At 38.9% G+C, this 15351-nt stretch overlaps 1 protein-coding gene and 2 pseudogenes across 1 annotated transcript; all 3 read left to right on the plus strand.

The window, feature by feature from the left end:
• The first annotated feature begins 815 nt into the window (after nt 1-815).
• On the plus strand, nt 816-3120 carry LOC116214501 (annotated as a pseudogene).
• Nucleotides 3121-5096: 1976 nt separating this feature from the next.
• LOC116214783 lies at nt 5097-9347 on the plus strand (annotated as a pseudogene).
• Nucleotides 9348-11298: 1951 nt separating this feature from the next.
• LOC116212612 (60S ribosomal protein L30-like) lies at nt 11299-12978 on the plus strand. Its single transcript, XM_031547230.1, has 5 exons — nt 11299-11456; nt 11618-11723; nt 12252-12353; nt 12572-12640; nt 12748-12978. Exons 1-5 carry the CDS (start codon nt 11436-11438, stop codon nt 12786-12788), a joined length of 339 nt encoding a protein of 112 aa, XP_031403090.1. The 5' UTR covers nt 11299-11435; the 3' UTR covers nt 12789-12978.
• Nucleotides 12979-15351: the final 2373 nt, after the last annotated feature.

Consider the following 15351-nt stretch of genomic DNA (forward strand, 5'->3'; position numbering starts at 1 on the left):
TCCCTCTAACTTTATTAACTATAATTGGATAATTGGATTTAGTTTTATTTACTTTTACAATTCTTTTTTTTATTCATATTCATTTCTCATTTATTAATTCTACACATACCGTGAATTGACGTCTAACTATCAAACAATGATTTGAGAAATTGCACTTCAAATGTTTATGATTTAATTTCGCATGCAATACAAAATCAATGTTTACATCAAAATAGTATTTGTAAATATATTATTTCTAAAAGATTATAGTAAATATTTAAATAACACTTTATATGTAAATTTGCTATAAAAGAATTATATATAAATTTAAGTCTTTCCATAATGAATTATAAAGGCCAAATTAAATAAATTATAATACACGCAAATTTCTTCATTATTAGATTATCGATGCAAACACTATATACATATATATCTTATTCTATTATTTAAGTAAAAGTTCAATTTTGTAACAACCTCCTCACTTATAGAATGGTTAAAAAGTCAAAAATAACATTTATTTTTAGTTTAAATATCACACAATTTAAGATAAAATAGAGAAATTAAAGGACAATATTGTCCATTTGATATTGCTTTATACTCTCGTTTCCTCCCACATAATCTTTCTTGATTTTGCTCTATCATCTCTCAACCTCTAATTCCCACATTCTATGATGTTACTCTTTTTTTTTTTTCAAAATTTATCTCGAAGTCTTTTCTAGCTTGATGCATGCCTTCTGTGTGTAACGCGAATACCCTCAGTACATATATATGCTTAATTGGTTGCAATACTAATAAGAACCAAAAACCTACAAATAATATCTATTTTTAAAATACCAATGTGGTGTAGCTCAATTGTTAACGCGCTAATATCCAAGCACTAGGTTGGGGTTTCAAGTCTCCTTGGGAGCAAATAAGGGGAGAAGGTCCTCTATTTGTTGTTGAACCCGCTTGCGATAGTAATACTTCGACTATAGACTTGTGGATGGTTTGTGTTCCTCTAATACCTTGTTGGGCTCACAGTGAAAAGCCCAGATCCTCGAATTCTGGTGTAGTTATGGATCAAATCGAACATTCTACGGTTCAAGCCCATATGATTACGCCTTGTAGGATTGTTACGCTGGTTGCCCTCGATCCATTTTACCTAAAAAGAAAAAAAAATCTATTTAGATAATTTAGAGCATGAACTTATACTAAAAAAATAACTTATCTTTGGCTTCGAGGTAGAAAAATTTCAAGATTATTTATTTGAATTATCTTAAAGAAAAAAATTAAAGTTTTGTTGTACAATATAAAATAAATTATTTATATTTACATTTAATGTATAATAAATGTTTGAATTCTCCTTTATATTATGTATTATAAATTAATCGATTATAGATAAATGCAATCTATTGCTATTATGAAGGCAAAATAATCAATAGATGTAAATTGTATCCACGAGAGTTGAATGTTCTCTTTCTAACTTTGTATCCAAATTTCCTACTTTTATTCACCATTTTTTGCTTTAAAAAAATATTGCGATGCAAAAATAAAAATGAAAAGGAATCAACGTGGTTAATTCAAGTGATTCGGCGCTTGTCCACCTTAAATAAAGTCTCGGGTTTGATTCTTGTAAACGAAAAAAATTCACTTTAGAGAGATTTATTCCTTAGTGGCTTACTCAAACTGGAATAGTAAGGCCTATTAGATTTCAGAATATCATTGTACACATTAAAAAAATAAAAAGGAAAAAAGGAATAAGGATGAAAATGCAATAGTTTAAACATAGAGAAAACACGAGAAACATTATGAATATGAGGAAAACCGAGCCCCATCACACAACATTGTTATAGCCGCTATTGCAGTACGGGATTATATGTGTGTTAGATAGTTTATACTTTACAGGATATTAATTCCAAGAACTCCGGATTCTCATTCTCCAACTTGAGATAGCAAGCTCTCCTTCGCCAATGGGCTCTGGCTCGAGCGCTCCCTCTCCCTCTCCCTCAAGCCTTCCTTTGAAGAGGTTGTGGACATCTCATACAGGGCGGCTACCCACCTTGCCGATTTCAAGACCAAGGTCGGATTTTCATCTTCACTTAGCTCTGCGGCACGTGCATTTCAAACCTCATTAGTACTTGTATGACTTTCAATCCCTTGATGGAGAATCTATGATTGTCAGTTACTGGAATTGGTCGAATTAAGGATTAACGAGGTCGTGCTATTCATATTTGCCGCCATAGGATTGATTTGATCTCTCTGTGCTCTGTTCGTCAACTTATGTTGCTCATGCCAATGTTATTTCTGGGGATGTTCCTGCTGGTATCGAAATTGATTGCATCAATGCTATTGTTATTGGTGCTGTTAATATTCCGGGTTTGTTGTAGGCTGTCAAAGTGTCCGGTCAGGTAAACTCGTGGGTCGAAAAGGCGACTAACATCCTAATCAAGGAGGTTCTCTCTGCTGATTCGGTCAATGCCGATACCCGTCTCATCATCGCGAATGCTTTTTACTTCAAAGGGGCTTAGAGCCAGGAGTTCGACCCGTCGAAAACAAAGGATGCCGAATTCCATCTTCTCAATGGGAGCCACGTTCAGGTTCCCTTCATGACCAGCGAGAATAACCAGAAGCTGAGAGCCTTCGATGAGTTCAAAGTCCTTGAGCTTCCTTACAAGTACGGCCGGGACGAAAGGAGTTTTGGCGTGTACTTTTACCTTCCCAACACGAAGGATGGGCTACCATATCTGGTGGAGAGGGTCTGCTCTGAGCCCGGGTTCTTAGACCGCCATCTCCCTCAGCGGAAGGTGGAAGTGGGCTACTTCAGAATCCCAAGGTTCAAGATCTCATTTGGGTTCGAAGCATCAGAAGTTCTGAAGAAGCTAGGAGTGGCCGAGCCCTTCGTAGGGGGTCTGACTGAGATGGTGGACTCTGTGGAGGGTCAGTGCCTCATCGAGCGTCTTCCACAAGTCCATCATTGAAGTGAACGAGGAAGGAAGCGAAGCTGCGGCTGCCTCCTGCGTCAGTATATATCTAACCGCAATGCCACCGCCGGTCAAGAAGATAGGATTTGTAGCGGACCATCTATTCCTGTTCCTCATCCGAGAGGACATGACCGGGACGGTTCTATTCATCGGTCAGGTCCTCAATCCTTTAACCAGCTGATCATATGTACATCAGACTGATCTCACTAGTGATCCTGTTCATACGGAAGTGCTTAATTAGAGTAACCTTCTTAGTAGCTTAGAGTAATCTTTTCATGTTAATTGTTTTGAATTTGTTGTCAACGACAAGAAAATGCTGTCAGCCAACAATGACTTCTGGCATCAGTTTTTCTATGCTTCAACTATGCTTGCAGTCTTACTTCTGTTGATAAAGCTCTTTCCTATGGGAGGTTCCAAGACCTAAATTGAGCAATTCAATTTCATCGTAGTTCTTCGCTATAATTCACCATCATACACCGATTCAATTGGTGATTAAATTGTTTGATCGCAAATTGAATAGTCGATCATGCAATAGTAATGGCAACGGGAGAGAATGAGAATGGAAATCGCTCCTTTGAATAGGCTTGAGCTGTCCGGGGAGCAAAAGGAAATCGTGATTGGTTGGGATAGTATTACCAAGTTAGAGAAACTCAGCGCTTTCAGGAGAAAATAAATATTCAATGAATATTACTCATTCACTTTGAATAAGTAAGAACCAATAAAAATCATTATAAGTGAGAATTCATAAGATTATTGTGAGACTAGTTTCCCACTTTCAGGCATTTTAATTAGGTATTACACATCAAAGTTGATGAATAATACTCACCCAATATTTGCTTCGCTTCCTACCTTATGTTCGGATGCCACGACTCTTCATGGCGCGGTAGGCTGAGCTCATGGAGATCATCTTACAACTCAAAGAACGAGTTGGCGCTGACTCCCACTAGGAGTTTCTCCTTAAATGGTCTCATCCGTTAACAATGAGCTGCCCTTCAAGAAAAATGATGACATAAATCCCCCCCAGGCAAGTCATTCAAGGATGATCCCTGAGCATGCCCCAGCGAATGGCGGCCGTAACTATGACAATCCTAAGCTAGTGAAATTCCTTGTCGGGTAAGTTCTGACCAGCACGAAAGACGTAACGATTTGGGCACTGTCCTGGAGAGAGACTCGGTGGAATAAATATGTTTGTGAAGATGTAGACTCCCTCCGCCCTCACGTCAATATCCCGTTATGTGTGGACCTAGGCTTATTGATCCACCCATCAACACCTCATACTGTGGGTCAATCAGATTTTAGCCCGTATGGGTTTAATCCGTCAGTCAATTGACTTCAGCCCATGCCAGTTTTAACTCCGAGATGACCAAAAGTTTCTGAATCTTATTCTGAAAATATAAAACAGTTATATTTGAATTATGAATTATATCTTAAAATGTTCAAATTCTCCACCAGCAAATGCCAAATGCATAAGATATATCTTCTTATTTGAATCTCTTTTTTTGAGTGAATTTTTTTGTTTTAAATGTTAAGGAAAATGAATATAATTTTGAGTTGCTTAAATAACTATATAGGAAAAAATGAGATCAGATCTTCGAGATCCAAATTTTATTGACAAGCATTTAACATCTAAGGCTCCGTTTGAAATTTGGATTTGATTTTAGAATCGTGATTTTGATTTTAATTCTATCCATAGCAAAAAAAATTATACTCATCAAAGTCAAAATAATGGGTCCCACCCATAAATATTTACATCACTCCATTTTAATACAATTTCATAATTACAAATGAATATGGGCCCGCAAGTTTGACCAAATACTCCATAAAATCACAATCAAAGTCAAATTAAAATCAAACCTAAATTTCAAACGCCACCTAAAACACCTCTCGTCTACTTTTTATTTTTTATTTTTAATAAAATAGCTTTAAACAAATAAAGAAAATAAAGAGAAAAATGTGCGTCTTGTGAAATTCTGAATTGAATTTTAAAAACTATATGCAATCAGATTGAAATTACAATAATTTTCCGAAAATCCCTGTCAGAAGAATAATTGTTAAACTTGTTGAATCGGATCCCCGGAACACTATAAATACAGAAGCGCTGTATCCTTTTCATGTCACAAAAGAACCAATTGATATCTCGCGGAAATGGCGCGGTTGATGGTCCGACTCCTGGCGCTAAGCCTCCTAGTCTCGTTGTTCATCGTTTCTACTTCCGCACTAGATGTTTCGTATGACTCGAGGGGTCTGAAGATAAATGGCAAGAGGAAGATTATCATGTCGGGTTCGATCCACTATCCTCGTAGCACACCCGAAGTAAGTCTCTCTCTTTCTGATATATCACGAATGTTTAAAGACTGTCAATAAGCTTTTGTGAAAAAGACACTGATCGTTCTCCTCGGTTATGACTAGATGTGGCCCGACCTGATCAAAAAAGCAAAAGAAGGAGGACTCAATGCGATCGAGACTTACGTTTTCTGGAACGCCCACGAGCCTCTGCGCCGTCAGGTTGATCTCATTTTCCTCGGAAACAAATGAATTTACAATTTCTTGTTGTTTCTGTGTTTACATATGTTTAGTTTATTTCTTCCTTAATGTTCAGTATGATTTTTCCGGGAGAAACGATCTTGTGAGGTTCATTAAAACCATCCAAGAAAATGACCTTTATGCCATTCTTCGGATTGGACCATATGTCTGCGCAGAATGGAATTATGGGTAAAAGTTATTTCTTAATTATTTATTCTTTGTCATTTATTAGTAAAATATATTTAGTCTATTTATTTCTCATAACTATTTTTTTCCCTGCAGCGGCTTCCCAGTTTGGTTGCATAATTTGCCGGGCATTCAACTCAGAACAAACAACACCGTCTTCATGGTGATTTACTATTGTTCACCTAATATTGTTTTTTTCCAATATTTAGTTTGCATTTTTTGGAAATTTAATTCTGGTCATTTCTATGATTTAGAACGAAATGAAACATTTCACAACGATGATAGTGGAGATGATGAGACGTGAGAAGCTCTATGCTTCCCAAGGAGGGCCAATAATCCTTGCTCAGGTTTAGAGAATTTCTATTTTATTTTTCAGAATTTAAATTAAAGTTTATTGGCCATTCATTCACATTTTTTTGGTTTTTTTTCTTCTTTTTATTGCACAGATCGAAAATGAATACGGGAATATAATGGGCTCTTATGGGAGCAACGGGAAGTCGTACGTAGATTGGTGCGCTAAGCTGGCCCAGTCATTTAACATCGAGGTCCCTTGGATTATGTGTCAACAGGGCGATGCTCCGCAACCAATGGTATATATATATAAAGACGACGCCGTTAGTACTAATAATTTTTAGGAAACTAATAAATAATTCATTTTGCTTAAACTTTTTTTTTTATGTTATCATAGTATCAAAATTATTGATTAATTAATCGAAGTTGCCTTATATGTAGATCAACACGTGCAATGGTTGGTACTGCGATCAGTTTAATCCCAACAATAAAAATAGTCCCAAGATATGGACCGAGAACTGGACCGGCTGGTCAGTGATCTATCATTGCTTAGCTCCTTTCGTTAATCTTATAATCAAATAATAATCAATAATAATTTGATTTTCTAAATAATTCATTGTTTATCTTTATCTATTGATTTATGTCATTATTTATTTATATATTTACATCCAGGTTCAAGGATTGGGGCATGCAGGATCCCCATCGGACTGCCGAGGATGTTGCCTTTGCCGTGGCTCGATTCTTCCAATATGGTGGAAGCCTTCAAAATTATTACATGGTTTGTATAAATTCTAAACTGATACTTTTACATCGTATAGAATATCGGCTAGACTGTTATATATTTATAACATTATTTACGGATCATATTTTGTATAGTATCATGGGGGTACGAACTTTGGTCGGACATCTGGGGGTCCATATATTACAACATCATACGACTATGACGCTCCGCTAGATGAGTATGGTAAGTTAGTTTTACTTGCTTATCTACTTTTTTTATGATTTATTTATTTATATTTCTCTCAATTGTCAATTGCATTACTTAATTTAAAGGTAATAAGAACCAACCGAAATGGGGCCATCTTAAAAAGCTCCATGAAGTTATCATGTCAATGGAGACGATCCTCACGAATGGTGTGAAAAGAGAGGTGGATTATGGGAATATGATGTCGGTATGTAATTTTTTTATTAAAATTCATAATAATAATTTTAGATTTAATTTCCCATCATATGATCATGTATTAGTTTAGTAACTGATTAATTATGTTTACAGGCAACAATTTATATGCATCAAGGAAAGCAGGCTTGTTTTCTAGGAAATGCCAACTGGAACACCGATTTCACGGTTAATCTTATGGGAACGAACTACACGGTCCCCGCATGGTCCGTTACCATTCTTCCCGATTGCTACACCGAAGTCTACAACACAGCTAAGGTGATGACACCTCCATCTATTAATTTTGAGTTTTTATGAAATTTATTATCAGCAATATACTATACGCGCACGGTTTATGGTTCACAGATCAACACTCAAATATCGATCATGGAAAAGCTTCCTAACGAAGCTGATGATGAGAAGGAGCCCTATGAGCTAAAGTGGCAGTGGAGGCCTGAGCATCCCGAGCACCTCAAACACGGCACCGTGAAGGGCAGTGTCATGAGTGCAAATAAGCTCCTTGATCAAAAGGTTGTCACGAATGATACGAGCGACTACCTTTGGCATATGACCAGGTAATCGAAATCGATAACTTTTCTTCCTTCTATTAATTAGGTGCATGAGGTATATATGTTTGGTTCTGACACGAAGTATTTGCCACAACAGCATTGATGTCACGAAAAGCGACCCTCTGTGGTGCAAGAAGGTGACCTTGCAGGTTAAAACCAAGGGACATGTTCTCCATGCTTTTGTCAATGGCAAGCATGTTGGTAAGTGTAATTGAAATCACACAATGTCACTTTAATTTTCCCTTTTTTTACTCGAACAATATAAAAGCTAATATGAAACTTATTCCAATTGCAGGAAGTCAGTACGGTTTATACAATAAGTTGGAGTTCACCATGGACAAGGACATCAAATTGAAGCTTGGGACAAACACCATCTCCCTCCTCAGCGCAACCGTCGGCCTCGCCGTATGGACTCTCCTCCCATTTTTGACCCCCCGAAATTAACGAAGTTCTAACATTGGCATATGTTAATTTTGTTTTCTCCATTTCTTTTTCACAGAACTATGGTGCCAGATTTGATGAAGTGGATGTTGGGATCCATGGGCCAGTGAAGTTGATCGGGAACAAGGGAAGCAAAGATGAAGTGGTGAAGGACTTGTCGGGGAACAAATGGACGTACAAGATTGGACTTGAAGGTATCGAAGGCAAGGGACTCCAGAATGGTGACTCTCGTCACAATTCAGGCTGGCAATACTACAATCTCCCATCTAACAGGCTCTTCATATGGTACAAGGTAATTTAATCAACTATTATCTTGGAATCAGGCCAAATGCATCTTATTTAACTAGGTTATTATGTCTGTCTAATGCGTGGATCGGATTTCAGGCAATGTTCAAGGCTCCTCTGGGGACGGATCCGGTGGTTGTGGACCTGAATGGGCTTGGGAAGGGAATTGCCTGGGTTAATGGTCACAACATTGGACGCTACTGGCCAGCCTATGCCGCAGACCAAGACGGGTGCAGCATCACGTGCGACTACCGTGGGACTTACGGTCCGAACAAATGCCTTACCAATTGCGGAAACCCGAGTCAAAGATGGTAACTAATCCTCTTTCTCAATGGTGTTATAATTTTATCTACTTTGTATGGTATGATTAAAGGAATGATTTTTTTTCATGAAGGTATCACATTCCGAGATCTTACCTCCGCGATGACAATAACCTCTTGGTTCTGTTCGAGGAATTTGGGGGCTCGCCGCTGAATGTGAAGTTCCAAACAGTTACCCCAGTAACCATTTGTGGGAACACATACGAGGGGAACACACTCGACCTCTCGTGCCAAGGAGGCAGCCTGATATCGGAAATCCGATTCCTTAGCTTCGGAAATCCGAAGGGTTCCTGCGGGGCCTATGAGAAGGGTACTTGCGAGGCTTACAATGCAGCCTCAGTCATTAAGAAGGTAATCTTAATTCTAGTGAAAATAAATTCTTTTTTATGATAATTTGCTGATTATTAATGGTTACTTATCATGTATGAATATTTGATTAATTGCAGGCATGTCTTGGGAAGCAAAGCTGCTCGATCGAAGTATCCGAGAATGTCTTGGGACCAACCGGTTGTCATATGACTGAGAAGAACATGCTCGCCATTGAGGCAATATGTCATTAGGTCTTTTTACTAAGTTTTCACAGGAATTTTAGTATTACTAGGTCTAGGTTTAGATTTAATTTAATTAGGTTCTGCCAATTTTCTTGCTTATTATTCTTATGAATATGAACATATAGTTTTATCAAAGGATTTTTCACTATTTTCATTTATCCTTGAGTATATTTCTCCTCCTAACTATTTGTTTCTCAGCAAACAATTATTGGGGCTTTAGGTTTAAACTTGCATTACGATAAATAATTGAAAGAACAAAGTGATGTCCGAATTAGATTAGAAGTACTTAAGGTTCAATTATGGTCGGGCCGATATCGACAGCTTTCTTGACCCAGTAACAGGATATTCAATGCGCAGTTAGTAGGCATAACAAACAGTTAATGAATCCAAAGTGCTTTAACCATATATGATATATCAGTACGTGAATCCCTGAATCCTCGGCCTTATTGAGAAATCACACCGCTTATCTCTGTTCATGTGAAATTATAGTCTTAGGTGCCCAAGAGTAGTCTACATTTTTTATATAGTCTGGGCCGCAAGGGTCTCGTCAACAACATCATCAGCCACGTACAGAATGCTACGCTGTTGATAGACACGTATTTGATTCTCTTCCGAAGATTTTCGCACCTGATTTCTATTTTTCCTCCTGGAAGCTGATTGGCTTAACAAGTTTGTTGATCGTTGACAGCGTCGGTCGCATCCCTTCTATCCTCTCTTTTCCTCTTTTTTTGGTTTAAAACGAAGGCTGTGGCCTTGCTTTAGCTGGTTGGGTTGCGAGTAATTAACTTTGTAAGATAAGTTTATTTAAGAACTACTGGTGATAAAACTCTTGCAAGATCTCCTAATGATCAACATAACCTTAATGGCAGAACTCAACATCTTATGAATCCATGATCAGATGCATATCGAATATTACCCCTCCTACGTCTAAGTCCTTACCGATTAAACTGCTGGTGGAACGATCATTATCTTAATTAGCACCTACTCCGCATGGTGTTAAGAACTCGAGAAGGGTAAAAGCAATCTTGAGATAATAAGTTATACTACTACTGTCGAGCTTTTTTAATTCAAATAAAGCCGAATATACAGTAGTCTATAATCGGCTTGAAGCAGCAACGCAATGTGAGCATCTGGGGCAACGATCAGATCAGGAACAGAAATGTTGGGCAACATATCATGAGAGTCTGAGACAATGATCATGTCAGGTCACCGGCACCCTGGTGGTAAGGCTTGAGACAGATGCCTTGAGCATCCCGAGTCCGAGTCTCCCCAGTGCAACTGCTCTTCTCCTAAAGTAAGTTTTGTACATAGTTAGGAATGTTTGAAGGGGGTGTACACGAATCGGGGACCACTAAACACCTCAGTAGGAGGCCGCACCCTATGAGAGTAGTTATGTCGGATAAAACTTGAGTTAAGGGAGAGTATGACTGTCCACTGCCAAAAAAAGAAAAAGAAAAAGAAAAAGAAAAGAAGACAGTAACCGTAGGGCATAACTATATGTTTATCAAAGCAAAAAACACCAGCATGATGAGTGTACTGGCTAGAAAGAGGGGGAGAGGTGGGACTTTTGCGGTTGCTTGTAGTTCGGGTGACTCTACGGTCACTGCCGATGAATCGACTATATAACCCGGAGAGATCAATCCTTCTCTAAATCATCCATGCCAATATCAACGGGAGAAATAACATCTTATTTATCTACAATTAATAATATTTTATTTAAGAAATGATATTTAGTACAGTGACACTTGTCCTTTTGAACTGAAACGTGGCGGTTCAATTTTCACGAGCAGGGGTCTCCTCCCCCTTTGTTTCCTGCTTCTCGATGTCATAGTCGACCCATGAGCTGAAAAAAAGAAAACGTAATATAATCTTATCTTTAACCCTGAAATAGAAAAATTGTTGTTGATTAAATGGAAAAAGAAATGCTGATTTTCAATTGCTTATCAGAGTCATGTGGGCTAAGTAAGGCCCAATTTTCAATAAAGGCCCAATTCCATACATTTGTGGTCCAGTTCACGATGGGCTGTCCAGAGTAATTCGCAATATCCGCGCTACCAAACACGCCCGGCCTTCAATAGCGAGGAGTACTCGAACCCTAACTGCAGGGTATATAAAATCAGCCGTGCGCGAGATAGGGTTTGCGCGCTGGAGGAGACATCGGAGCTTCTGCAACAATGGTGGCCGCCAAGAAGACCGTAAGTCCTCTCCCTCGCTCTCTCGCTCGCTCGCTCTACGCGCATGGATGAAGGACGAGCTTTACATGATTTGGAATTTTTAATCAGTTCTGAGAGATGTCGTTTACTGGATTTGACGCTTTTCCGTTTCCTCTGGTGATTGTCGGGGTTGGACTCTGCAGAAGAAGACGCATGAGAGCATCAACAACAGGCTCGCTCTCGTCATGAAGAGCGGGAAGTACACCTTGGGGTACAAGACCGTCCTCAAGTCCCTCAGGAATTCTAAAGGTACCTCTCTTAAATCTTAAAACCATAAAAACCGAACTTGATTTAGGTTTGATTTTGTTCTAATGATCGATGCTGCGGGTGCTGTGCCTTTGTGGATCGCCAATGGTTTGAATATTTGACTGCTTAACAATGGCGAACTTCATTAATCTAATTCGATCGGGAAACACTGTGTCGTGCTTGAAAAAAGGGTGCTTTCGCTTCAGAATTGCTGCTAGCTAGCTCAATCAATGGAAGGACTCGAGCATAGAGCCAGAATTAGGGGAGAAACATCGATCTGTTTATAATTCCAGAACTATCGGGAGTCTAATGAAATGTATTTGGCTTTCAAGCTCCTGTCAGAATTGTCTATCCTCGTATTTATATGTTATAAAATGTAACCTGAGACTTAATGAAATGATGAACATCGTGCATTTTAGAAATTTATTTATTTGTTGGAGCGATAGCATTGGAGTGTCTGGATTATCATTGTTACTCAAACCTATTCTGTATATGAGCCTTGTTAAATGTTGTCGTGACTTGACTCTTCAGGTAAGTTGATCATCATTGCAAACAACTGCCCTCCCCTCAGAAAGTCCGAGATAGAGTACTATGCCATGTTGGCCAAGGTTGGGGTTCACCATTACAACGGCAGTAAGTATCTGCTCTCTTGTTCAATGTAATAATACCATGTTCATATTTTGGTCGGAGGATGGCGATAGTACGTGAACAATTGTTGTACATTATCTTTGTCATTCTGATGATGATATTGCATTAGGCAATTGCTTGGCACCTGTAGATTTTGTTCTGCGCGAGGATCTTTTCACTTGCCGTAGGGGTTCCCCTGATTTATTGTTGCTTTGTTTTGTCAGACAATGTCGATTTGGGCACTGCATGTGGGAAATACTACAGGGTGTGCTGCCTCAGTATCAGTGACCCAGGTAAAACTGATGGATAGAACTGTTTGTCACTATCGATACTTCTATATTTCTGATCTTTTCGGATTTATGGAATCAGCCTAATTGGGAATATGTGATGCTGATCTCAGGTGATTCGGACATCATCAAGAGCATACCTGGCGAACAGTGAGCTACATCCTCTGAAGCTATTAGCCCTTTTTCATTAGTGGATTTGGCCTGGGGTTTGGGTCTTTCACTTAGCAATGTTAGTATGATGTTTGTTGACAGATCAACAGTTTTGAATATGGAACTTGAGTTGCTCTGATAGCTTATTCTGTTTGCCTGATGAATCGAATTTATAAAGCATTTTTGTTGTAGAATGTATGCGTGTTGAATTCCTACTGGAATGCAAAGAGTTACTGAACTGCCACTCAGCATATCCCCGAAGGCACCCTTAGTCGACATCTTCCATTATGCTGCCCTCAGCATGTTTGTTGGCCTCCCCCACGGGGATGTGTCGGGGTTGCGGCATGAGCCTCTCCTGTGTCCTTGTTGATGCCCAGCCCTGGCTTCAGCATCTTGTGGATTCTGTGCCCGGTGGTGCTGGTATCTTGCAGGTCTTTACGGCAGAAGGACTAGGTCCATTGACAAACTTGTTATTCTTGGCTGGCTTCCGCCCTCTACCTTAGCTCATTCATGATCGCGTTCTTATCTTTCTCCAATTTTATATGTAATCGCATAGAAAAGAGAGATAAGAGTCGGGAGACAGTAGGGAACTTCATAGAAGACAAAGAGTCTGATGTCTCATTCGAAAAAGAGATCTAGTAACATGTTGTAGCGGTTGAAATTTGATTACTTATATCGGGTTCCGAATAACAATGAGACGTGTCGATAATGTAATGTGGCATCCCATTACACTATGGCGAGGTACTTGTCCGCCTCACCACATCGTAGCCAGATACCGTCGCAATTAATGTGTCAAATATGTAGTGATTTCATATCATTCAGCCAAAAAAAAAATGTAGTAATTTCATATGATGACTGCCGTTTTTTAACCAGAGACGGAGTGGAAATGCCAAAATCGGAAGAGGTACAGCAAGGGTCAATACAGGACCGCCGCCTTTGACCAGCACGTGGTTTCAACTTTTGAGGGGAAAATTGACTTTTGGACCAAATGTTTTTATACGTCCTCGAAAACATGCTAAAGTTTATAGTTATTGCTAAATTCGCACCAAACATCAGTTGAGTTTTCAGCCGGATTTAGCCAAATCATATGATGCTTGCCACTATTTTCTTCCCGCCTCTTGAAACCCGAAGGATTTCTTATTTTTGAATCTGAATCGACGGGTCAAGAGCCTGTCCAATACGTGGAGAAAGGGTGAGTTGTTCGAAAAAATAAATGTGCAATATAAAGATGTGAAGTAATTCAGCGGACCGCTAAATTGATCAAAGGTAGGAATCTAGCAAGATGAGGAAACTCGCAAACTACGAGAACTTGACCCGTTAAAAGCTATCGGTCTTATTGAGCTCGAGCCTCCTGGACCGGCTTGGCCCGGTTCAATTACACCATAATCGAAGGTTTTTACATTGCATTTCAAAATTGATACCTAAATGCATTTATTTATTATTTATCTTGAAAAATCCACTAAATTTGATATGCTTGCGAGCGTGAAATCACGATAATTATCCCAAATAATAGAATATCCTAAATGGCCTAATCCATGATGGAAGCACAAATAGGGGTATCTATCCTCATTAAATAAAACATGAAAATTGAATCGAGATTTCCACATTTTTTTTAACCCACAAAATCAAATAAGCTCAAATGAGGGAATTGTGGGCCTAGTGCACATTCATCAATCCATGATTAAAAAGAATATTGAATAATACCCTACCAAAAAAATTATTAAATAAAAATATCCTCTCAAAATGAAAATCAAATTGAGTTCAAATAAAGAAGGTTGCGTTTGGTTTCATAGTAGGATTTTAAAATCAGATTTTGATTTTGATTTTGAGTGGTATAAATGGAGCTCACCCTTTGACTTTGTATGTGTTATGTTGTTTTGTTGTGGAAAAAAGTGGTATAAATGGAGCCCACTCTTTGACTTTGTATGAGTTATTTTGTTTTGTAGTGGGTAGAGTTAAGTTAGAATTGTGATTCTAAAATACCATCTTGAAACTAAATAGGCCCGAAATCACCCAAGTAATTAGATATTGTACGTATAATCCTAGGGTCTAGCATGAGTGTGCACATCTCCGAGGCCCCCACTCGAATCTCAAACGCCGCAACTCATCGAATTCGGTTTTGCTTCCTTTTTTTGCAATTGGGGTATAAGACCCAAAAAGAGCGATACTCATTCGAGTGGGAAGTCTTTGTTCTGGGTGAGTCTCTCCTCTTCCTGGCACCTACGTAGCAGAAATGGGCCCACACGAGAGACTAATAAGAGAGGTTTGCATTGGAGATAGTCTTAGGGCGTACAATCCAATGACATAAACTTCGAGGTGCAAAATGGATTTTCATCAAACTCGAGGGAGCAAAATCAAAATTTCCCGTGAAACAGGCGAATTCGGGAAACATCTCCGTGTGCGTGGGCCATCAGATCCACCCGAATACCGATAAATTACTTTAATATTCATATTTAACACTTTTTAGTTAAAAATATCAGTAGTTGGACCACTAATTACGCGACGCGTGGCTTCCGCGTGCATACTACGCCACACAATAGAAGATCACGCTGCTGGCTTCCTGCCCA

This window comes from Punica granatum, chromosome 7 (genome assembly GCF_007655135.1).
Source record: "Punica granatum isolate Tunisia-2019 chromosome 7, ASM765513v2, whole genome shotgun sequence".
NCBI lineage: Eukaryota > Viridiplantae > Streptophyta > Magnoliopsida > Myrtales > Lythraceae > Punica > Punica granatum.